Here is a 25,595-nt window from a genome sequence, read left to right as displayed (position 1 = left end):
CACAGAAGATTCCAAGTAGGCTAAAACTTTTTTATTCAGGCAGGCTTTTAAAGAAGGGGTTTTTAAACATCAAGTCAGGGGGTGCTGTGGATTTATCTCTGAATACATTTTTAATCAGTTTTAAGGATTTAAACTGTTTGATTTTCATACCATTAATATTTCATTCTATTTTAATGTTTATATATTTTTAGGTTTTACATTGTATTGCATTGGTTTATTGTAAGTCGTTTTGTAGAGAGAAAAAGCGGGGTATAAATAAACATCACAATCATGGATGGATTTCCATTATCTTTACTCTTGCAGTGGATGACCTAATTGACTTAAGTAATGGTTTGCCAAGTCACATGGTGTATGCCTACTATTGAAACCCTATCCTAGGAACCCTTGCAAAGGGGGAGGGAGGTTCTGATTTCTTCTTCAATTTAAGTTTCAGTCTGAATGGAGAGAAGTATATGTGTATGTGTGTGTATATGGAGAAACCTTGCATCTCATTTTGTTTTTAAGAAATCCACAGGGTTTTCTCTAAGGAGGAGAACGTCACTAACATCTCTACTACATTCTTCGTAGCTGCCATTTTTGAAAATGCCTTTTTTGCTATTTTCTGTTGAAAACTCCTTTGAGACATTTGCAAGGTCTGCTTTTGATTCTGTTTTCATGCAACTTTGTGCAACTTCTGTAAGATTTTAAAACTCCAATAAAGGTGAATAAAGTTTGGTATCTCATATACAACAGTCTTTTCATTTTTATAAAGGATATGTGATCTTTATTTCATTCCAAATTGAACTTGGATAGATATCATAGTCTATGGGCTTTTTCTCTTTTTTGGTCCAAAAGTTTTGTCTCTTAATGAGATCTTTCTAGCTGTTAAATCTAGCTGCTTCCTTTGTACCAGTGGTGGTTTCGCCTTTGGCTACTTTGGTTTCCCTTCTCAAAGGTAAAGAGTATTATAATAACTTTATCTCCACCAGTATTGATTCCAGTATACCAGTCAAAAGCTTACAAAAATGAAGGCTCAGATAGGCAGTTGAAACTGATGCAATATTATACACACTAGACTTTAGTAAAGCATTGTCAGTTATGAACGTGCAAAATCATTATTTAACAATAGTCCTCAGAAGTCTACAAACAGTGTATTCTCACTCACTTTCCCTTTGGATTCGATTTTATCAGCAAATTTTCTTTAAAAATCCATTCAATTTTTCAGTTCTGGCTTCATTTCAAGATTTGATGCTTTTTTTTGCAAATGAATTCTTAGGTCCTTCTTACTTATACTTGTTATTTTTATTTTTTTAATGATTGCCAAGATGGATGGATGAAGGTATGTTATATGCTGATTATACATGTTGGTGTTTGTGCTTACTTGTGAATGAGCACAACTCATTTATTTATTCAGAGGAAAACTAAAGAGGCCATCTGTCTATCTACCCGTCTCTCTACCTACCTACCTACCTACCTATCGTGTCTGTGCTGTTTTATTATTTTCTTAATTTGAGTTTTTCTCATTTGATGACCGAAAAGAGATTTGAAAAGTGAATTCTCTCAAATACTCTGTATTCAGAATATAAACTGTGTCCAGCTAAAGCAGTGGTTCTCAACCTGTGGGTCCCCAGGTGTTTTGGGCTACACTCCAAGAAATCCCAGCCACTTTACCAGCTGATAGAATTTCTGAGAGTTGAAGGCCAAAACATCTGGGGACCCACAGGTTGTGAATCACTGTGATAGAGGTTGTCATGCAACAATTACTTCAAAAGCTATAGAGCTACCATCTCTGTGTATATACCTTCGTTCATTAAAAGCATAGTTATCTGATGGGATCTGAAGTCCAAGAGGCTTCAAGCAGGAGGAGACTGTCCTGGTTTTAGAGTTTTTTAATGCTGGGAGCCAGGTTTTGCAGCCACCCAGCATAAGCTGCAGGAGCCCCATGAAGACCAGGGGCCTGGCCGGCAGGAGCAGAGGCGGCAGCGGCCCTGAGTATACAGACCTGGGGGCAGGGCGGGGAGGCCTCGGCCAGGCGGGGTGGGACCTGCAGTGATGGCGGGGCAGAGGAGGAGGCTCTGAGCAGGAGAAGGAAGGTGCCAACACCTGCAGCCAGAACATGGGGCAGCAGGAATGAATCTGGTGGTGAGGGTAATTTTGGTGAGTGGGGGTGGAAGAGCAGAGCAAGAGGGAGATTTCTTGCACCTACGCAGAGTGTTTTTTTTTTAAAAAAAAAATTGGGATATTTCTGGCCTTGTCTCTTTTACTTATTTATTTATTTTGATGGTCACTCCCTGGAAAGTAATTGGTTTTGTGGCCAAATTTGGTGTGTTTTGGTCAATGGTTTTGTTGTTTCTTCTGTCCTAAAAACGTATAGAACATGGATGGCATGGGCAAACTTTTGGACACAGGGGCTGCATTGTGTTTTAAAATTTGACCAATGGGCCGAGCCAGTTGCAGATGTATGGAGAGTGTTGGTGTGAACTAATTGGAAAAAACCCCATGAACTAATTTCTATGCACACTGCACATATCTCATGTGCAGTACGAAAGAAAGACAGACAGACAGACAGACAGACAGACAGAAAGAATATTTAAACTAATAACAATTTTAACCAATATAAATTTAACATTTTTTCAGTGGAGGATCCCAGCAGCCATGTAATAATAATAATAATAATAATAATAATAATAATAATAATAATAATAATAATAATAATAAGACCAACCCCAGGGGCCATCCATTCCAACTCCCTTCTGCCATGCAGGAAAAGCACAATCAAAGCACACCCAAACTTTAATAACAGCAGCAGAAATCCCAGGAGCCATCCAGTCCAAGCTCCTTCTGCCACTCAGGAAAAGCACAACCAAAGCATCCCCTGAGCAGTGGGAGGGAAATAAGGTTTTGGAAGAAAAGAAGGGAGGGTCTGGGTGTGGATAAAAAGAGTTTGAGCAGCAAGGAAGGCAGGGGAGAAAAGATCTATGCCTCGGGAGGATGTTGCTATTGCTGCTATTTTGGCAGCTCCAAACTTCAATTTCCCTGCATTTCTCAGGAGGAGGAGGAAAGAGGAGGAGGAGGAGGAGGGAAGCAGCATGGTGCCGCAGAGCCCCTCACTATCACTTGTGGAGCCCCAAGGGCTCCATAGAGCACAGTTTGAGAATCTCTGGTTAGAATGACTAGCATTGCAGCCAAAAAATTATCCTTTCCACTCAATGTTTCTGTCAGTTTGAAGAACCCCATCACTTTCTAGGGCTTTTACAGACCCTACCATGTTACCTGTTGAGGAAGCAGGCATGTTATCTGGATCAGTCTTTGACAGAGTCCCATCTATAGCACCCTAAGAATTCCCAGGACCAATGACAATGCAGATAGTGCAATAAGAAGTGGATCAAGGAAAGGATTAATCAAAACCTTACCATGCTACTTCAGTTTCAGTGACTGCTGCTTCTGTGAACACAATCTGGTTCTGAAGTGGATTCCATAACATATGATGAGTATTAGTTGGCACAAGATGGGCTTTGAAGTGGCAACTGCTGGCACTGACCAACCCTCAACAAATCAGTTGCTGCAGATAGTGGTTTCGATACTTGAACCTACATTCACAGGCCCTCCCACCACATGTTCTGCTCACATAACAAAATCACCTATCTGTCTACTTATCTCTTCATCACACTAATGCCCCGGACTGTGGTGGAGGCTCCTTCTTTGGAGGCTTTTAAGCAGAGGCTGGATGGCCATCTGTCGGGGGTGCTTTGAATGCGATTTCCTGCTTCTTGGCAGGGGGTTGGACTGCATCCAACCCATGAGGTCTCTTCCAACTTGACTATTCTATGATTCTATGATTCTATAATCTCAATCCCTGGATCATCACCTCATACCCTTCATTTCATTCTCATATACCGTCTCATCATTCCCACACTCCTTGCAAACCAATCCTATATTCTGCATCACCAATAGGATGCTGTTCTGGAGCTTGATTATACTTCCCCTTATCAGCTTCTCATGGTGACCCTGGTAGAGAATACAGAGATCTGGTTGACCAGGACCACTTTTCGAGATTCTTTATCTGTCTCATGATCTCTAGATCTACTGGTAAGTAACTGCCTTGAACTTAACTGCATTTGTCTCCTAGTGACAAGTCAAATTTTAATACAGGTCACAAGAATCACATAGATATTATTTAATTCGCATCAGTATAGATCACCAGTACTGAGACAGCAGGGTAGGAACTCAAGGTGCCATCAACTCCACCAGTTTTTCAAAGGGTGGTTTTGTTGCCAAACTTAATATTCATTCATTTATGGTTTGGAGGAGTTGATGTTTGCCTTGCAATAAATGTATCATTTTTGTTCATCTGCACAGATGGCACAAAAGTTTTCCCTAATAATGCAGCTGTTATTGCAGGAACATTGCATTTCTCCAGGTCTGCAATAGCTATAATTTGCTTTTAGGAAAGTGAGTTTTTTGGGTTACATTAACAGATCAATAGCAGTGTGTAAAGTGGTTTGCTCACTTGTGAATAGTGCTTGTGACCGAAATATTGTTCAATTATACAAATCCCCCTGTAAATGTTATCTGTTTCACGAATTATTTCTCAATAATTTAAAAGCTAAACAACGCAGTTCCCCTTGACATTCCGGTACAGCCAATATGTTGTTGTATTATACATTACAGACACCAGAAGGACTAGTTTATTCTTGGTAATACTTTTTTAATGGTTTCTAGATCACTGCTGAATCTTGATGGACTGCACATTTGCTCCATTCATTAAAAAAATACCATCTTACAACAAATCTGTTTCCTATCCCTTCTATCTCCTGCATATTGCCTTGGGATTGGAAAAATATCTCCTAGGCAGTGTAACCATGTGTATGTATTAATTGGAGCCTACCCAACTTTATAAGTTGTGCTGCTTTTCAGTAAATAATAGACATGGTGACATTGCCAATGTGTCTTTGCATAAAGAACAATTGTGAATGAATACAGGTAGATAATAGATACTTTATTTAAAAAATCCATGAAAGTAACCCTTTTTGGAAACACAGTAACCATTTGTCATGTCCTTACAGGTGTCTCAGAGTTAAAACTTCTTTGTGGAGCTGATTTTCTGAAGACATTTCAAGTGCCTGATCTTTGGAAAGAAGAACACATTTTAGAAATAGTGGGCAAGTTTGGACTGGTGTGCATTAGTCGTGCTGGCAGTGATTCTTCTCAGTGTATATTAAAATCAGAGGTTTTGAGCCGATACCAACACAATATCCACTTGGTGAGAGAGTGGATCCAGAATGAAATCAGTGCCACCAGTATAAGACAGGCCTTGTGTAAAGGGCAGAGTGTAAAGTACCTGGTTCCAGACTCAGTTATTTCCTACATTAAGCAACACAATATATACACCGAAGAAACAGAACGGAGAAATGAAGGGGATTTGCTCCAACCTCTTAAGCGATACAGTGCTGTGCTCAGCTCTTTGAACGACTGACAGTATGCTTTAGCAAAGTTATTCACTTTAACAGAGAAATAAATCAAATACCTTTATCTATAAAGAAAAATATGTCTGGTGGAAGTATTTTTGCTTGCTTTGTTTTTGGAAAGCCACAGTCTTGAGGGATATCTGCATATTCCACTCCAAAGCTTCTGCAGAGACTTGATGTTCAAATGTATGAAAATGTATATTCCTCCTATGTCTTCAGTGTCACAACTGTTTCACACACCTCAAATTAGGGTTCCTTCCCAGGATGAAGTGGTTGTTATTGTTATTATTATGTTTGTTTATTTATACCTCGCTTTTTCTCTCCACAAAGGAAACTCCAAAAGGCTTACATTAAAAGCATTTCAGTACAATCTAAAATCCCAAACTATATTAACATTAAAATAGAATTAAACATCAATGCTACTAATTAAAAATTAACAGTTAAAATCCCTAAAACTGATTAAAAGGATATTCGGAGCTATTCAAAGTGAATGAATGTTGCCCTTGTTGGATCTCAGGTTCCTTGCAAGCACTGGAAGACTGTTCATATTCACTAGGTTTGTTGGACTGTGTGGACCATAACAAACTGTGGCATGTGCTTGGTGGTATGGGGATACCAAGTCACCTTGTCTGTATCCTAAGTAATCTGTTTAAAAATCTGACAGTAAGAACAGACCATGGAACAACAGACTGGTTCAAGATTGGGAAAGGAGTACGGCAGGGCTGCATACTATTGCCCTAGCTATTCAACTTGTATGCAGAACACATCATGCAACGTGCGGGACTTGACAAATACAAGGCTGGAGTTAAAATTTCTGGAAGAAACATTAACAACCTTAGGTATGCAGATGATACCACTCTGATGGCTGAAAGTGAGGAGGAGCTGAGGAGCCTTATCACCAAGGTGAAAGAAGAAAGTGCAAAAGCCAGGCTGCAGTTAAACATCAAGAAAACCAAGATCATGGCAACCAGACCGATTGACAACTGGCAAATAGAGGGAGAAAACGTGGAGGCAGTAACGGACTTTATATTTCTAGGTGCGAAGATCACTGCAGATGCAGACTGCAGCCAGGAAATCAGAAGACGTTTGCTTCCTGGGAGGAGAGCAATGGCCAACCTTGATACAATACTGAAAAGCAGAGACATCACACTGGCAACGAAGATCCGCATAGTGAAAGCAATGGTATTCCCCATAGTAACCTATGGCTGCGAGAGCTGGACCATGAGGAAGGCTGAGCGAAGGATGATAGACACTTTTGAACTTTGGTGCTGGAGGAAAATCCTGAGAGTGCCTTGGACCGCAAGAAGACCAAACCAGTCCATCCTCCAGGAAATAATGCCCGGCTGCTCACTGGAGGGAAGGATACTAGAGGCAAAGCTGAAGTATTTTGGCCACATCATGAGAAGACAGGAAAGCTTGGAGAAGATCATGATGCTGGGGAAAATGGAAGGAAAAAGGAAAAGAGGCTGACCAAGGGTGAGATGGATGGACGGTATCCTTGAAGTGACTGGCTCGACCTTGAAGGAGCTGAGGGCAGCGACGGCTGACAGGGAGCTCTGGCGCAGACTGGTCCATGAGGTCGAAAATGACTGAATGAGTAAAGAAGAAGGAGGTTTGTTGGATTATAAATGTATGTCTACTTGAAATAAGTACCAGTTGCTAAATTGCTCCCCTCTGATTTGTAATGCTTAGGGAATCCGTCAGCGTCCGATATGATGACCTTCCAAATGTAGTGTTTTGGCGATGGATACATAGGTGACTGTAGAGCCCTATTCTTGACCCGCAAGTTCTTCAATGGTGAGGACATTGATTCCAGGTGGAAGGCAGTCCCGGTCAGGGTCGGTTTGATGTGCCTTTCTCTTGGCACATTTCTTTCTTTCACCCTCCATTTTTGCCTTTTCGAATTCCACAGCACTGCTGGTCACAGCTGACCTCCAGCTAGAGCGCTCAAGGGCCAGAGCTTCCCAGTTCTCTGTGTCTATGCCAGAGTTTTTAAGGTTAGCTTTAAGCCCATCTTTAAATCTCATTTCCTGTCCACCAACATTCCATTTTCCATTTTGAAGTTGAGAGTATAGTAACTGCTTTGGGAGACAGTGATCAGGCATTTGTACAACGTGGCCAGTCTTTCTTCCAGCCCACTGACATTTTTGCAAAAATTTTCAGAGGCAACGCTGATGGAATGGTTTCAAAAGTTGAGCGTGACGTCTGTAGACAGTCACATTTCACAGGCATAGAACAGGGTTGGGAGGACAATATACAAGAACGTTTATCAACTAGCTAAACAATGTATATGGAAATTAGCCACATTGATTTCATGAAGTGGCCGCATTTAGATGATTGGCCTAGGCTTCATAATTCATGGCCAATCATCTAAATAAACCATGATTTATGAAATTATTAATTAGTCCCGTGGTCCCTTATCCTTTTCTGCCCATTTCCTGTGAAGTGTCAGTTCTTTGTGAAGATCTGTACTTGCCTTAACTCATAGTCCACCCATTCCCACCCCACCTCCTTGTCTCAGCCACAGAACTGTGGGTAATGTCGTTTTATAAACAAGAAAGATAAGATAGGTTATGATGGCCTTGTGAAGATGTGGACTATTTATATATGACTGGGCTATTTTAAGATTGTAGTTCTCCTAATATATCAGTGTGATTTTTGAGTCCTCTTGAATTATTTGTGTAATTTTCTTACCATATCACAATGCTATAATGCATTTAATGTCTCTGCTTTAGTATAAAATTGTCAGTTGTTGTCATGTCAGTGCAAAGAACAATCCCACTTGTCAACTGGATTTGCAAGGGCTTTCCCCTCCCTGCCATCAGTAAGTGGATTGATGTGTTGAAAATTCTGTTGTGCTATAGCAGCATTTATTTTTCTAAAGATGCAATGAGGGAAAACCATTTTTTTCATATCTGTGTTTTGGAATTCTCTCTAATATAAATTCTAAGAAAATTAGTTAATTGAATGGGACATAGAACCATAGTGTATCCTAAGTAAATTGGTTACATAGCTAATCCATTTCTTCATACTAACACAATTCAACCTGAAACATCAATTTCAACTTCCATTTTGTTCCGGGCATTATTTAAGAGAAGAATTGTCTATTTTGCAATTCAGTCCTGTGACATAAATTGGCAGCTGATTTTTCAGAAGCATAGTTATTTATTATTTATTTTTAAATTTTCTAGCCTGCTTTTCTGCTCAAACCCAGGGAGTCATTTTTTAAAATGTCTCCAGGCACTTCGTTATAAAGTGATAAGAATACCAGTCAAGATTCTGAATGATGCTTATTTCATTACATTTCCGCAATTGAGTTGTGACTGAATAGAATACATATTTAAATGTAAATTTGTATAGATCTTCATGAGAAATCATTTTTGCATGCTATCTTGCAGATAATAACATAGAAGTAAAACTAATTCTTCCCCAGAAATCAGGTTCAGTACACTTGTCCCTATGCCTTCTGGACACAGTCTCAGTAGTGTCATTCTCCAATACCATGATCTTGTTGATATGAGGCAACCTTTCTATTGGTTCTTTCTAGTCAGTTTTCAGGTCAAATATTTGATATATCAATGATGAAAACTACATTGTTATTGTTTTTAATATTGAATAGGTTAATGACCTTCTTAGAGAAATAATGAGGTTTTAGAAAGTGATAATTATTTGTATGTGTCTGTGCATACATGGGCAGTAGACATGTTTATGGCATTCCCATTAGTGTATACTCATTTTGGAATAGCATAATAGTTGTTCTATCTTAATAAATTATTCTGTTCCATTTATTAATTTAAACCATAAAGTTGTTGCATGGAGTGATTGGGCAAGGGGATTCTCTGAAATGTATAGTGTTGGACTGTGCTATATAGGCATCGTGGGAAAATGTTTCCAAATCGGTAGGGCCAATTTGGAAACAGGCCAGAACCTGTGGATTCTTTCCAAATAGGAATTTGGACCCTTATCATAAAGCTATCTTTGGACAAGATACCTGAAATATATTGGAAAGCTAGGTGCAGGGAGTAGGATCACAGGACAAGTAAAAAAGTTCAAGGTGTCGAGTTTTCTGCTCATTTTGGAATTGATGGTGGCTGTTGAGTGTAAAGTAACAGAAGACAACACTTCTTCCAATAATATCCAATTATTTCAAGTAAGGACTCAAATGTTACACCATTTCAGATTGCACAAGAAAAATCATTTACTTTTTCTAGCCAAAAGTGCTGAACAGTGGATTATCCCTGCAACTTATTACTTTGACATCCCTTCTCCAAAGCACTAGGATTGAGAGTCTTTGTAAAACCATTAACTGTGATTAGAAGATAGAATGGCCAGTCACAAAACCACATCCTGTAGTCATCTTCCCTTTTCCCATTTTTACTGTTTCTTTTCTGCTGAAACATTGGAAAAATACTTGGAAGCACATATCCTGCTTCTTTATGCATCCATCTGAATCCAAATGGCAACAAATCTTCAGGATTTTGAGGATTTGGTCCTCCTGGGCACACTTCATCAATTCAGAAAGCCTTGGAATTTTTTTGGATCAGCCAGTTCAGTTGGGAATTTGTCAGAATGTGAAATTTGAAGAGGATTCTTTCTCCTTAACCCTTTAAGGTTCATGAATGGAGTCTGATAGCAGATGAAATTTAGCATTTTTTAAATAGTGCCGGACAGGTTCTGGCTTGATAGGGCAGGTTATTCAATCAGTTTTATATAGAATGCTTATAAAAACCCAATGACAGCATTTGGAGATACCTGCAAACTCACCAATAACAAGCAAGCACTATTTTCAAATTATATAAATCACACTTTTTGTATCATATTTCAGTGTTCTAGCTGTTACCATATCAGCAAAACATGTTTAGGGTGTGTTTCAGAATGTTTTATACATGATTAACTTGACTTTACTAGGAACATTTCCTTTGTCCAAGCAAATTGCTTTCTTTAATATGGCTGTACATCATTTAGCCATTGGGTCACTTTCTGACTTTTTCTTATCATCCTCTCTCTCCCTTTTATCCTTTCCTTTTAGTGGACATTTTCCTTTGATCCTTTTTATGGAAAGGATAACTATATTTTAGTATTAAGACAGCAATAGTACTTTTTGTAAAGAATTCTGTTAAAAAACACCCCTTCAAACTTATATTTGTATGTTATGTGGAAAGATCTCAAAACCCTGTATTGTAAGATGGCCTTAAAAATTAATTTTTCCAGGGTTTTGAAGTATGGAAGTCGAATAAACATGAAATAAGTAGCATATCACTGTGAACTGGGCATCCCCTGAGAAATACAGAATTTGGATTATGAAAGCCTTCCTTCTTGCCCCACTAGATAGAGGAAACAGCCTTTATTCAGAAGCACAGCAGCCAGCATTTGGATTAGCTAACTCAATTAATTTAACCTTCAGTTAATGCTACACTGAAAACTATTTGTTCTCCAGTAGGTTTGTTCAAAAATTTCCCTGCTGTATTCCTAAGTGTTAGGAAGACTTTTAGAGTCTGAAGTGATTCCTTTCAGGCTACAGTGTATTGTTGAATAATGCAGTGCAACACGGTGTGTGGGTTTTTTCCCCTTTGCTTATTTGCACTGCAGTTAATGGGTTTCTGTGAAGTACTGCTTATTTCTTGGTCTGGAAAGACTTCTCATTCTCTTAACTGAAAGCGTGTTCTGATTAATAAAAGCGTGCCATTCTGCTGAAAATGCTGGGCGATAGCTGGAATTGGGTGTTACTCTAATAATACAAGGCTGGATGAATAATGGCTAGCTCTTTTTCAGGCATCTATTAACCAGCTAGTGAATATCTCCACCTAGTACCCATCATTCAAAGTTTACTGTGTAAGCATGACCTGAAGGACAAATTTAGCTATTCATAGCAGATGGTGCAGTCTCTTGTTAGTGGTAGAAAGTACAGCATAAAGTACACAAGGAGTACGCTCCATCCATGTAGCAGTTCAGTACCACTATAACTGCCATGGATCTAACTCAGGCATGGGCAAACTAAGACCCAGGGGCTGGATACGACCCCCTGGGTGCTTACCTCAGGCCTGCCTCATTTTCCCTGTCCTCTTGGCATAAGGACATGGTGGCCCGCTGCGACTCATGCCAAAAAGATGGGGGAGAAAGGCACGTAGCAGCTAAGAGCCCTCTGGAGCACTCTCAGCCACCATGTAGCTCACCTTCCACTTGGCATAAGGATGGTGCGAGTGATCCCATCCTTATACCAGGAGGATGGCTTGAGGAAAGCACATGGCAGCTGAGAGCCCTCCAGAGCACACTCAGCCATCATATGTCTCACCCTCCTCCCAGCATAATGGCAAGAGGACAGCCTGAGGATCGGGGGAGGAGGATAGGAAGGATTGGGGCAGTGACCGCATGTCTTGCCTTCCAGCATAAGGATGGGACAAACAGCCCTATCCTTATGCTGGGAGGACAATCTGAGGATGACCCAAGTCCTGCCATGCCCACTCCTGGCCCCGTCCTTTCCAGGGCCCTCCCCCCCCCCAGCGTGTGCCCAGCCCTCCTTCCTGGCCCAGCCCTCCCAGCCGGGCCCACAATGCGGCCCCAAGGCAAAAATGCTTGTCCATGCCTGATCTAACTGGTGTGTTTATAATGGTCTAATCCAGCATTTCAGTAAGACCACTACAGCTTTCTAGCAAAAGATTGTAAGTGCCAAAATCACCAATCTCAGGTTTCTGCAAGATGGAGACATAAAGTATGCAGTATAAATATGCTCAAAGACATCAAATTTCACCAGAAGGTTACAATTTGTCACTGCTGCTATCCTTACCAATCCACCAAATATGTTTCTAACAGCAATATTAACCTGTCTCTGTGTCAGAAAAAGTTATCTTATTATTCTTATTCTATTGGGGAGAAAGAATAATATGGTTAGATTTGATATCCAGCTAATCAGTGGCCTTATCAGCCATTCTATGGAAGTGCAATGACCTATTCCATTTAAATCAAGCCATTCCTCTGTCATTAGCAAACTAAAAGCTTCAGCTTTGTAGGAGGATTTAAAGGTACCACTTCCAACACTAATCGGCTTAAAGGGACTAGCATAACTGCATGGTCGGAGGAGCAGATAAAAGAAACCGGAGTTCAAACTTGTTTCAGCTAAAGGCTCTAAACTGTATGGTAAAGAAGTAACACGCTAGGCAAAGGCTTTGATTTTGCACCAGAAAACAAACACGAGTAATGCCTGCGGATTTCAACGGTTATTGGAAAATGCTCAGCAATGACAATTTTGAGGACTACTTGAAAGCACTTGGTAAGTTTTTTTCCTTGTCATTTCTTATGTGATCATACTTTTATACCATGTAGACTTGGGATGGATCTGATTCTCCTGCACAGTCATCTATGTATATGTCACACAATACTTGTGTGGCTTTTGTATGAGTTCAGTATTTCACAGTGTCATTTCAATAAATCTTTTTCTAACTTTCTCAAAGAAAGTACTGAAACAATGAAAAGGAGGTAGAAATAAAACTCAAAAGTTGCATGCGTACAAACACACTTCAGAATCATCAAAATTAAAATGATCATAGCTTGCTATTATAGTATCAGTAATGCATATGGTATATTATCAACAAAGGACAAAGTATATAAACAAATTTAAAAGGCTAATTGAACACTGGATTCAATGTTTAAAAAATTACATATACTGAAAACATTTTTTTAAAAACCACTGCATAGTGTTTAGGTTTTTACCAGATCTTGTATAAATAACCATACAGCAATCCTATTCTTCTTTTGGTCTTTGTCTTTCTTTTTTTTTTCTTCCAGATGTAAATATTGCTATAAGAAAAATAGCCAATATGCTTAAACCTGACAAAGAGATCATTCAGAATGGAGACCACATGATCATTAGAACACTCAGTACTTTTAAAAACTACATCATGGATTTCCACATAGGGAAGGAATTTGAGGAGGATTTAACAGGGGTGGATGATCGCAAATGCATGGTAAGAATTAGTTCAGCTACTGTTGCATGACAAAAAAAGACTGGGTTAAAAATCCTACTTCACAGTGGTCACAGCCATTGCAGTAAAGCTTTTCTGCAGATCTTCGTTTTCTTTTTTATCTGCAATATTTACCCAGCACCACTGAACCAGTGCAAACTTGAACATAGAATAAATGTGTTGATGAATATAAAATCCTATACAAATGATTCTGGAAATAAGCCTCACTCAACATTGTAGGGTTTACTTCCCATATGTATAGAGCTATTCTATAAGACATGTCATTTGTTTTTATTTAGATATAATTTTTAAGACTGTATACTTTGGTTGATATTGATAACTAACAAATTAACAAATTCGGTAAAATCATTGATTTATGTTGGACTGAGGACCAAATATATTGCTAATCATCTTGAGCTGGATAGCTGAAGCAGGGCATTTATCTTCTCTGTTGCTCACTTTCTGCTAGTGATTTTGAACATACCAGGGAAGAATGAACATGGTTTAAAGAGCTATTTATACCAGAAACAAAAGGTTCACCCGTAACGGAAACAGACACTATTAAGACTTTTCCCTTATGGCCTTTAAGCTTTTGACAAGCAAACAATATTCTGTGGCTCCTAAGAAATAATACCAATTAGCAGCACAGGCTTCCTAATACCAAACTGCTTAGCTGAATCAGAGACTAAACATTGTCTGATACTTTGAGAGGAAGACACTTTTACGGAGTCCTAGAATGAAGTTTGTAAAGCTTCACAAGGTTATTTGGGTGAAGAAGATAACAGAAATGCCAAGGGAATTGAAACAGCAGGCCATCTCTAAGATTTCAGTGCTCTCGTCTAAAAACAAATTAAATTCCCCACTTTATCTTAAGATAGGAATGGAAAAAATTGAGATACAAAAAGAGAAAAATGTTTTCATTGCAAGAACCCAGGTAGGTCCAGGTCTACCATAGTTGTATAAAAGGATATTGTGATTTTCCCCCCAGTAATGCTAACACAGAGGTTGTTTTATTTTATTTTATGCCACACATTTACATTTTACTTAAGCTCTCTCTGATATCATGGTCAGTCATCACAAAGCTATGACTCTATCCTACAAATTTTAGGAATGTTTGCCCAAGTGGACACCATTCATACATCAAATGTTCATTTATTCATTTACCCAACTTAGAGGGATCTTTCAAGCTCTTCATAATCTCTTTGTTGATTTTATTTCTCTGGATACTTTCGTGTCATTGACATACTTGGACACCTCACTACTCACCCTTACTTTAGTCCAGGAATTAACAAGTCAATAAGCATTAGAGAAAACAAAAATCTTGGGCCGGAGGGGGGGGGGGATCCCATTGCAAACACATTTCATTTCTTCATACCTACTAATTCCTGTTATTTTACCAGTTGTTGGTTGCTACTCAACCCTTCTTTTTTTACAATGACTTCTGGGTTCATATAGCAGCCTTTGGTGAAAGAATATCAATAGCATTTTGGAGACTGTTTATGTTACTATCTACTAGAGCACCCCTATCCAAACATATTTTGATCCCCTGAAAGAAATCTATTACGTTTATGAGACAGAACTTAGCTTTTCAGAAACTATCTTGATTCTTCTTCTAAAACAAAGTGTCATACACGACATTTTACAAACCCCTATTCTACAAGACTGAGTATTGTATGTTTAATACTAGTTTTCACTGACCTCAGAACAAATGGCAAGAGAGGTGACCTATAATTTCCTACATCTTTGTTGAATTGCCTTTTCATAGGTAGCATAACACTTGTGACTTTCTAATGTTATCTAGTGCAGAGCCTCATCTTAGACTTTGCTATTCTAGGCTTTCGGACTGTGACATGCAGGTTGCCCACTCTACTTGCCAACTAATATCAAGGAAGCTTTGGGGAATTCTGAAATATTACTGCTCGGTGGTGATGGATTAGGTATAGACTGACAAGATGAAAGTCAGTCACTCAAGAGAAAGATGCTGTTGGATAATAGAATTTCTGTTTTGGGGATAGGGCACTCTCTGGACCAACTTTCTTTTTCTACCACGAATTTTTCCAAAGAAGAATGTGTTATCCTGATATTCTTTCACTCTAAAATACTAAAACAAAATTATTCCACTTTAATTGCTATTTCTATATTCATTGGAATCTTGGATCATGTAGTTTGATGAGGCACTAGAGCAGTCGTTCTCAACCTGTGGGTCCCCAGTTGTTTTGGCCTACAACTCCCAGAAAGCCCAGCCAGTTTACCAGCTGTTGGGATTTCTGGGAGTTGAAGGCCAAAACATCTGGGAACCCATAGGTTGAGAACCACCACACTAGAGCTCTCTGAATGAAAATTGTGAACACTCCTTCCCTAAACTGCAAATCCCAGGATTCCACAGAATGGCATTATGATAGCTAAAGTGGAATAATAGTGCTTGAACGCTGTATCAATCACTGGGGTAGCAGTTGACCTTTTAAATGGTTTTTAGAAGTAATTCAACAGTTATTCATTTTGCAAAACTTGATGTGAATCTCCTGGAGCTTGCTATTTTTTTTTCTGTGAGGGTGGCAGTTTTGGCAGGCCACAACCTTGTGAGCCACAGAGCAGCAAATTGGCCTCTGAACCTGCTTCAGTTGTCCTTCCCTGCTGTAAGGGGTATGTTGAGTGCCCTTGGATCCAGCATTGCTCCTGGATGCTCAAGTGACCACTATTGCCATGATTGCCCAGGTTTAACTGATATGCTATCTGCACTCCTTCCTGGCTAAGACAGTTCTGACTAAAGCAAACACTTTGGGCAACTTCTAGATTAACTCTGCTTCACATTTTGAGGAAAGGGAGAATTGCAGTCAGTGAGAAAGAAGAAACTGAAAACTCACTTTCATAAAATTCCTGCAGCACATAATTTTCAGGATTCAAGCTTTTTTATTCTATTTGACCTTGTAGGCTTTCTAATTTTGTAAACAACTTTGATGGTTTTGTCTGTAATAGGTGATAGAAATTCAATAATAAATTTAATCACAGATTTGATCAGCAGCAATACCTATAATTGGGCAGAAGCTATGCCTTGCTCATAGAAATTATATTTGATGGCATTTGTTTCCTCCTTTCACTATACATATTCTAATAGAAGCACCTACTAAAGAAATCCCCCTGCTCATGTGCTCACAATTATGTGAATCTGCCTTAAGCTATTTATATTACTTGCGCACTACTGGTGTCTAGGACAGTAAAATATTTATTCAGTCCTGTCCAAGTCAGGTACCTAACAATGCGAAGGCATGTATCTAAAAGTCTATTTTTTCCCTTCAGTTCCATTTCTGTCCACACATAAAGAGGCCTATTATGCTTGACACTAAACAAAACCAGAGTTTTGCTTCCTCTGCTTGACTTTTTAACTATGCAAAGTTTTTTTTCCTGGTACAATCTGCTTTGTTATTTTAATACTTATTTAGTGTCTTTCAGATTTGTGATTTACAAAGTTATTTTCTAGATCAGTGGTTCTCAACCTAGGGTCCCCAGATGTTTTTGGCCTTCAACTCCCAGGAATCCTAACAGCTGGTAAACTGGCTGGGATTGCTGGGAATTGTAGGCCAAAAACATCTGGGCACCCCAGGTTGAGAACCACTGATCTAGATTGTTCTGAAAAAAAATGTAAGTACTGGAAATTCTAAAATGACATCTAGTTCTCAGCTTTAAAAAAAGAATTATCAAGAATATGATTATAGCAAAAGGACCTGAAAAAAAATCAGATGGCATTTTTAATTATAAAAGTGTGCTGGTACATGTTGACCAGACACTCCCATTCCATGGTTATTTGTTTCTCATCTATCAATATTTAGTTCTTTTTAATGTTTGTATGTTTTCTGGATTTTAAATCATATTTTATCGATTTTACTGTAAGCCGCTTTGAGTCTCTTTTTTGGCGAGAAAAAGCGGGGTATAAATAAAGATACTCATCATCATCATTATCATCATCTAAATATAGACATTTCCCTCTCCATGGAGCATTTGTGGTTTTTTTTTACTTATTTTCCTGTCTTGTTGGACAAATAAATTAAATTTAGACAACACAATAAAGTCACTTCACATAATTTTGATATGCTTAATTGTTGAATTACAGCTAGGGGTGTAATTCTTTACCAAAGGTAGCTATAAGTAATTTCTTCCTGCTTTGAGAAAATCTTCAAAACTCAGTTTTTGAAGTCTATTTTCTACTTGTGACTTATTTTATGCAAAATTCACATATTGCTATTTTGTGCAGAAATACTGTGTTCCATGTGCAACTATGTGCAAATTTTGCACAGAATAGGTCCCAAATAGAAAATAGTCCTAGACTATAAAGACTTTTAGCAGTCCAGAATTCTTCTTGTCAAGGTTTTCCAACATTCAAAATATATTTATTTTAACCTTTTTTTTCAGATATTTTTGAATATTCTTTCCATCCCTTATTGGTTTGCACCATTGCCAAAGCAGAGATGAGTATCACAACGTTTAGCTTAGAGAATATGTAAACAATTTTAACATAGAAGATGTGTGTTACATGCGTTCCTGCATTAAATATGACATTCAAGTCATTTCACTTGGCTTTTAGAAAAGAATTTCAGAATGAATCTGGTCCATTGCTCCAATCTGGTATATTATGCAATGTTTTAATTGATATCAATATGACTATAAATCTTGCCAGATACTTTTTTCATGCTTTATTTGCTGCTTGGAATATAAATTGTGACTGTCATACTTTGTTTGAAATTTCTTCTTAATATGATGAAAGATGAACCAAGAATACATAGTCCCGGGAATAGCTACAAATCTGGATGCTCATGTTTAAGTGTCTTGTTTGTGCAATTTTGTACAAGCCAAAACAAAGAATAGTTGACCACAAGAGCCTGAATAGGAAGGAACTAATTGGAAAATTAGTCTGCTGAGATTGGCTTTTAATGGGTTATAAGAATTCTTGAAACAATCCAAGGACTCAGATGCAGTTCTCTTATAGTCTGTGATTCTGCCCTTAGCATGTATAAATAGCACAAATGAAGGGTACTTCAGTTCTTGGTGTATACAAGATGATAATTTGTCACTGCTTCTATTGTGTCCATTTGGTAAATTCAGCAACCTCAGTTTTCATCTGAGTTTAATTTTATATTTGGCATAAAGATTATGTTGTTTATGCTTTGTGTGGTCTAAAAGCAGCCATTTATGTTTTATTCATTTAAGTTTTACATGGGAGCTGGAATAGTAAATGCTACAATATTATATTATTAGGGTATAAAAAGACCCACAATTACATTATATAAAAAATAGACCACAGATTGACTGTGGCTTCCATCACTCTGCAGTACAGATATCTAGTGGGAAATTTGGGGACCTAAACACCCTAGTGTTTCCAAATTCTAAATTAGACAATCTAACTGGTCCATGGTAAAACAGGATGCCATTTTCAAAGATGCGGGAGATAGGAATAATGTGTGCACATATATTATCACTACCTTCAGGTAGGTAGGTAGGTAGATAGATAGATAGATAGATAGATAGATAGATAGATAGATAATTGTATTGCTGAAATTATCCAGGGAATAAACTTCACTATATATACGGAGCCCCGGTGGTGAAGTGCGTTAAAGCACTGAGCTGCTGAACTTGCAGACCGAAAGGTGCCAAGTTCAAATCCCAGGAGCGGCTTGAGTGCCCGCTGTTAGCTCCAGCTCCTGCCAACCTAGCAGTTCGTAAACATGCAAAATGTGAGTAGATCAATAGGTACTGCTCTGGCGGGAAGGTAACGGCGCTCTACGCAGTTGTGCCAGCCACATGACCTTGGAGGTGTCTACGGGCAACGCCGGCTCTTCGGCTTAAAATGGAGATGAGCACCAACCCCCAGAGTCAGACATGACTGGACTTAACGTCAGGGGAAACCTCTACCTTTACCTTTACTATATTTTGAGTTTAACTTCTAATCAGGTACACAGTTAACAAGAGCTAGACTTGGCATATTTATGGTTTGAAAACCATGAGCTATGTGAATAGTGGCCTGAATATTGGATTTTAATTGCTGAAAGCTCAAATTTTGCACATCCACAAATCTTAGGCTAAGATCCTTTATAGTCATTACCTTACAACCTCAGAGGATGCCTGCCATAGATGTGAAACGTCAGGACAGAATACTTCTGGAACATGGCCATACAGCCCGGAAGACACACAACAACCCTTTATGGTCATTGTTGCCACTAGCTAGTGAATATCCCTTCCTTACAGAATGTTAACTCATGAAGTCAACTTATAAAGGAGAATCACAATTCATTCAATAGTAAGCTTCTTGCATATGTGCTTACATTCCCAGTGCTAGGTAACAATGTATATATTTGGTGTTAATCATTATTATGAGGATAACATATAACAAGCAGAAATACTTCACAGCCAAGCTAAACAAACCAGTGTTACCTAAGCCATACAAATTATGATTTATAAAATAATAGTGAGAATAGCATGCCCTTCAGAATTTCACAGATGAAGGATGGAACCCATGTGGCTAACAATGTCAATATAATCAAAATTATCAAAGTTATTAATGAGGAAAACACACAATCTAAGCAGCATTCTGCTTTTCCTAAACCTACTGGGAAGGGCGAGATTTTGACTACCCCTCCTCCCTGCTGAGTTAATGAAGTGTAGACTACTTTTTCAGCAATTGAAATCAACTGGGCAAAGAGGGAAAAAGGATGAGTGAAAGAAAGAGAAACTTAGACATTTTTAAAGCATATTAAAAAGTGAGAATTATCAGGATTGTATCTGCCAAATCAGGACAGATATGAAATAGGCCACTTGTTTCAGATCTTCATATTAGCAAATAGCAGTATAAACAAAACACATTTCCTTGGTTCAGGGTTCAGAAAGAATCCTGGTTATATTAAAACAGGGAGCCCCCAGTGGCACAATGGGTTAAAGCCTTGTGCCAGCAGAACTGGTGACTTGAAGGTTGGGTTGCTGACCTGAAGGTTGCTGATTCGAATTCAACACAAGGAGAGCATGGATGATCTCCCTCTGTCAGCTCCAGCTCCATGCGGGGATATAAGAGAAGCCTCCCACAAGGATGGTAAAACATCAAAAACACCTGGGCGTCCCCTGAGCAACATCCTTGCAGACAGCCAATTCTCTCACACCAGAAGCAACTTGCAGTTTCTCAAGTTGCTCCTGACACACACAAAAAAAATTAAAACAGAGGTGGGAAATTGGAGTCCTGCAGATATTGTTGAATTGACACACACTTCCAGCATCCCTTACCCTTGTCTATGTTAGCATGAGCTGCTAACAGCTGGAGTTCAATATCTGGAGGACCACACAATCCCTGTTTTAAAACTAGAATGCTTCTAATCTCCTCTCTCATGAAAAGTAAAAAATAAGAAAAAGCATGAAAACTCAATGCTTGACATATAACTATTGTAGAAAATCAACATTGTCCCTTATGAATGGAACCAATCACTATAAAGTAATATAAAACAAAAGTCATTGAGCAGTGTACTTGTTTCAAGGTCCTTGAAACAGTGGATGCTCAATGCCCAGAAGTATCCAAAGAAGTATCTCCTTTTCTTTTTTTGTGGAAGCTTTATTGTCTTCATCAGTAAACCGATGATAGTGGTTGCTTATGCATCCTGCCAAAGGGACTGCACAATTTAGAACAATGATTAAAGGAATTTTGGTCTACATTAGAACCAATGCGCATCACAGAAATGAAAGCAAGCTAACCTCTGTCACATTGAAAACCCATGTTTAGCTCTGATAATAGTTGTCTCACAAAATCAAGGAATAGCTTCCTGCTAAATTGGAAGTGATTTAACCCACTTTTTTTCTTTGATGCAGCTGCTAAATCAGTTTGCCAACTAATTTCCTTCATTTTCTCTGTGAATGTCTGAAAATGGCTGAATTGTTTCCATCTTCGAGTTGATTAGAAAATATACTTGGCTCATAAGCCAAGAAAAATAGGGAGGTTTGTTACAAAGAAGGTAGCCAAAGGCTCAGTTGAGGAAATGTGTAAATACTATACAAAATTAAGCACCTCAAATGTTTTCAAAAGCTCATGCATTGTTCTTTGTTTCTGGCATGTAAACAGATGTTCTTATTTAAGCTCATCACCCAAAAGAGACCAAAAGATGTTGAAAATATGAATATGATAATTCATGGATATAGATGCAAATAGTTACTATAATTTAAATAAAAATGCAATATATCTTAAGAAGATTGTACTCTGGTAAACCATGTGACTATTCATCTGATGTCCAGGTGTTAAGAGTTATAGGCAAAAGGAAAGCCTTTGCTTTTTCTTCTTATGGTCATGTCTTCCAATAAAGAACATCTTGAAATAAAGGAAGGAGAACACATGATCACCCTAATATAATTTGCTTCTCATATGAATTCCCTTGAATGGATTACTGTAACACACACAGTTCTCACTTCTAAAGAGTACTGAGCCTTTGGAATTGATGGAAATGTTTCCAATGTGCCAGTGAATGCCTATTCCAAAAATATGGGACCACCACTGAAAAGGCATTTCCCCATAGTACTCACTAGAGCTGAAGAAAATAATTAATTGAACCACAGCTCATTTACATAATCATCCATGCTACTTCCAGATATCATACATTTGGAGCTTGTCCCACTATTTTTATATGAAATTGGTGCAGATAGTAATGATGATCAGTTTGTGTTGGGCTAGTTCAATGCATGCATTTTGACCTTTTGCAATTGTTAGAGCAAGCACTTTGCTCCTGTTATCCTTAGTGAGTGTAACCAACTTGCTATGAGTTAGAAGACATCCTATGCATTGTTTTTCGATATTATACAAGTATCATAGATCCAATGACACCGTGGTGAAGACCTAAAAGAAAGGGAACCAGAGAGCGGAATTGATTGGACCTGTTCTTAAGACAGAACAACTCACAACTGTACCTCCTTAACTGAAGCTAATAACTCTGTCTTAGATAAGTCCTTGGTCATTTATCAGAAGTCAGATTTGGGAAAGATGAATTAGAAAAGAATAAATGGCTGCTGTGCAGAACCAGCATGGAATAGGTGTGGCAATAAGAGCTTGTAAAGGAAAGTCTGGTTTGATCATTAGCCCAAGGTTTTATCTCCTTACAGATATTTAAAAAGCCAATTAAATGTTTGGCCTTTTAACACTCCTGAAAAATGAAAATACTGATCAAAACTAAAATACAGTACACGATCACTAATTAACAGGAAAAGGGTCCACAAAACATAGTGATTATAGACTTTGGTATATCATGGCTGGCTTTGTGGAATAATTAGAGTGTAACAGCAGGACAGACTTGCTAAATATTGGAAGTGATTAGCAGTGCAAGGAGTGTGGTTGAATCTTTGCATATGGATAGCTGCATACACACACACACACACACATGCATACTATAATTCTCTTGCTTTCTTGTCAGTATATATACAGGATTGTACTGGAGGACCTAGAGATTCCCAGGGGGAAAAAACAGAAAACTCCTTTTAAATTGAAATTAAAAACAACACTGTAAAACTGTGATGGTGCCTACACCGATCATCCACTTGAGCCTGTTAAGTGATGAAAGTATTCACAGGGGAGGAAGTGTGTTTGCAAGATGGTACAGTACATTCACCTAAAACCCTAGCTTAGTCTCTTGGCATTTCATCAACAATCAAGTTACACAAACTCTAATGCCCATCAAAGGATACGTTGTTTTCTAAAGAAAGCTGGTCAAGCTGCTTAGAGAAAGTGAGATGTAACAGGAGAGCCTGGTAGGGAACAAGTGCGATAACTGGAACAGATTCTGTGCTCATTTCCCCATTTTTCTTCTTGTATGCCTCCATCTGTTTCAGTAGACTCTTTTGTGATTTCCATGGGTCTGATTTGAAAACCAGAGCCTGTTACAACATTGCATAAACCAAGGCATTTAAAAATAAACAATTAAAAACTTCAGTCTTGCACACAGTGTTACTGTACTAAGACGAATTAGGGACAACTAATCTCATTTACATCAGAAAGCAGAACTAAGGGTCAAGGTAGACATAGCTGACCTTATTCTCCAGCAGAGTGGGCAACTGTGGGAGAAAAGAGCTGCATTAACCCCTCCCAGAGACAATAATAATAATAATAATAATAATAATAATAATAATAATAATAATAATAATAATATCTCCCCAAAGGGACTCGGGGTGGCACACATGGGGACAAGTGCTAAAACATCAATTTGATGTACAATTAAAACATAAAACAATATACAGAATTAGCATAATACAATAATTAATTAAAACATCTTGAAATAAACATACCCCAAAAACATCTCCTTGCCAAAAAATATGTTTAAAATATTTTCTGCCTGTATACTTCTAGGGGTCATGACACATTAACTTTTTTTTTTTTTTGCTTCACCACCAGTCTATTTAAGTTCCATGAAAGGTGTTTCTTTAAGAAAAAGAAAGTGAAGTTATTTCGGGATCCTTTTCTATTACACTATGTAACCCGATTTTTGTTCCTGCATTACAAATGTAATTTCCTAATTGGTTCTATCATAAAAACATGGAAGAGGTTTATTAAATTGCAAAAAAAAAGTTTTTGTGGTACATCCTGCTGCACATTTTGCTATAGTTTTTCAATGAATATCTCGAGTCTCAACCAATTCAATATAGTTTGTGGCAGCCACAAAAAACAAAGTTTCTGGAGTACAACAATTACTTTCAAAGTAAGTACCACACAATTAAACAGGAAATAATGCTACCAAACTAGGAACAGAACATTTAGCAAATTTTGTTACATAGTGTTATTAAAGAGCTCTTTTGGAAGTAAAATGACCAGGGGATCCTAGAAGACAAAAACAAAATTGGAAGCAATATTAATTTGTTTTGATCCCTGGAGAGCCCCAGTGTCACAAAAGTGCTCTGAGAGCCACATGTGGCCTGTAGGCTATATAATACTGATCCCATTCTAGAGCAAGTCCTTAAGTCACAGTCTGGATCAGGACTTTAGTGTGACATCTAGAAGTGGATTTAATACATTCCTGTATTAACCCCAAGGTCTTGATTCTTCTTGGAGCTCCTTGCTCTGGCAAACATGATCCATGAGGTACATCATTAAAATATTGTCTAATGCAACCCTGAAGCTCTTATGGACAAAGAAGTATGACAGAAATTTGTATTGTGCATGAAGATTTTTCAGGATCCTTCAGTAAGGGACACTTCACAAGTTGCAATTGTAGAGCACCAAAAACTTATTTTCTCTGACAGTCACATGGGCATAATTCCTTTATTTATTTATTTATTTATTTATTTATTTATTTATTTATTTATTGTATTTGTATTCTGCTTTTTCAAAAGAGACGCAAAGCAGCTAACACTAAAATCATAGTGTTTAAATTAAAACCTAAATCATATAAACATTAAAATAGAATTAAATAGGGGACTTATTGAAAATACATAGTTAAATCCAATAAAATCATTAAGACTCTTTTTAAAACCTGTTGAATTGCATAAAACACAGAATTTCCTGGTTTGATCTTAAAAACCTGCTTGAAATCTCCTTAGATTAGTCACCAACGGGATTTTGGCCTGCATCAATAGGAGTATAGCGTCCTATTCTGCCTTAGTCAGACTACACCTGGAATACTGTGTCCAATTCTGGGCACCGCAGCTGAAGGGAGATGTTGACAAGCTGGAATGTGTCCAGAGGAGGGCAACTAAAATGATCAATGGTATGGAGAACAAGCCCTATGAGGAGCAGCTTAAAGAGCTTAGCATATTTAGCCTGCAGATGAGAAGGCTGTGAGAAGACATGATAGCCATGTGAGGGGAAGTCATAGGGAGGAGGGAGCAAGCTTGTTTTCTGCTGCTGCCCTGGAGACTAGGACGTGGAACAATGGCTTTAAACTACGGGAAAGGAGATTCCACCTGAACATCAGGAAGAACTTCCTCACTGTGAGGGCTGTTCGGCAGTGGAACTTTCTGCCCTGCACTGTGGTGGAGGCTCCTTCTTTGGAGGCTTTTAAGCAGAATCTGGATGGTCATCTGTTGGGGTGCTTTGAATGCAATTTCCTGCTTCTTGGCAGGGGGTTGGACTGGATGGCCCATGAGGTCTCTTCCAACTCTATTATTCTATGATTCTAGGAGAGCCCATTTGTGGTTTGCAGTAGTGATGAGTGTTATCTTCTTGTATAAACAATGTCTCAGAAACCCA

General features: G+C 38.3%; 1 protein-coding gene across 7 annotated transcripts in view; it reads left to right on the top strand.

Annotated features, from left to right (window-relative positions):
* The window catches only part of LOC103277529 (retinol-binding protein 1), a 113,492-nt gene that overhangs the window by 53,753 nt on the left and 34,144 nt on the right, over positions 1-25,595 (top strand). For 3 of the 7 annotated variants that reach the window (XM_016992106.2, XM_062976554.1, XM_016992105.2), the window contains one exon: positions 5,046-5,515. In XM_016992106.2, the coding sequence (XP_016847595.2) occupies positions 5,046-5,455 (410 nt within the window). In that variant the 3' untranslated portion in view covers positions 5,456-5,515. Of the gene's footprint in view, positions 1-5,045; positions 5,516-12,003; positions 12,715-13,229; positions 13,409-25,595 lie in introns of those variants that run through there. The other 4 variants (XM_062976555.1, XM_016992107.2, XM_008106292.3 and 1 more) reach the window with 3 other exon arrangements.

The sequence above is a fragment of the Anolis carolinensis genome, chromosome 3 (genome assembly GCF_035594765.1).
Source record: "Anolis carolinensis isolate JA03-04 chromosome 3, rAnoCar3.1.pri, whole genome shotgun sequence".
NCBI classification, from domain to species: domain Eukaryota; kingdom Metazoa; phylum Chordata; class Lepidosauria; order Squamata; family Dactyloidae; genus Anolis; species Anolis carolinensis.
This window is presented reverse-complemented; position numbering and strand designations above follow the sequence as displayed.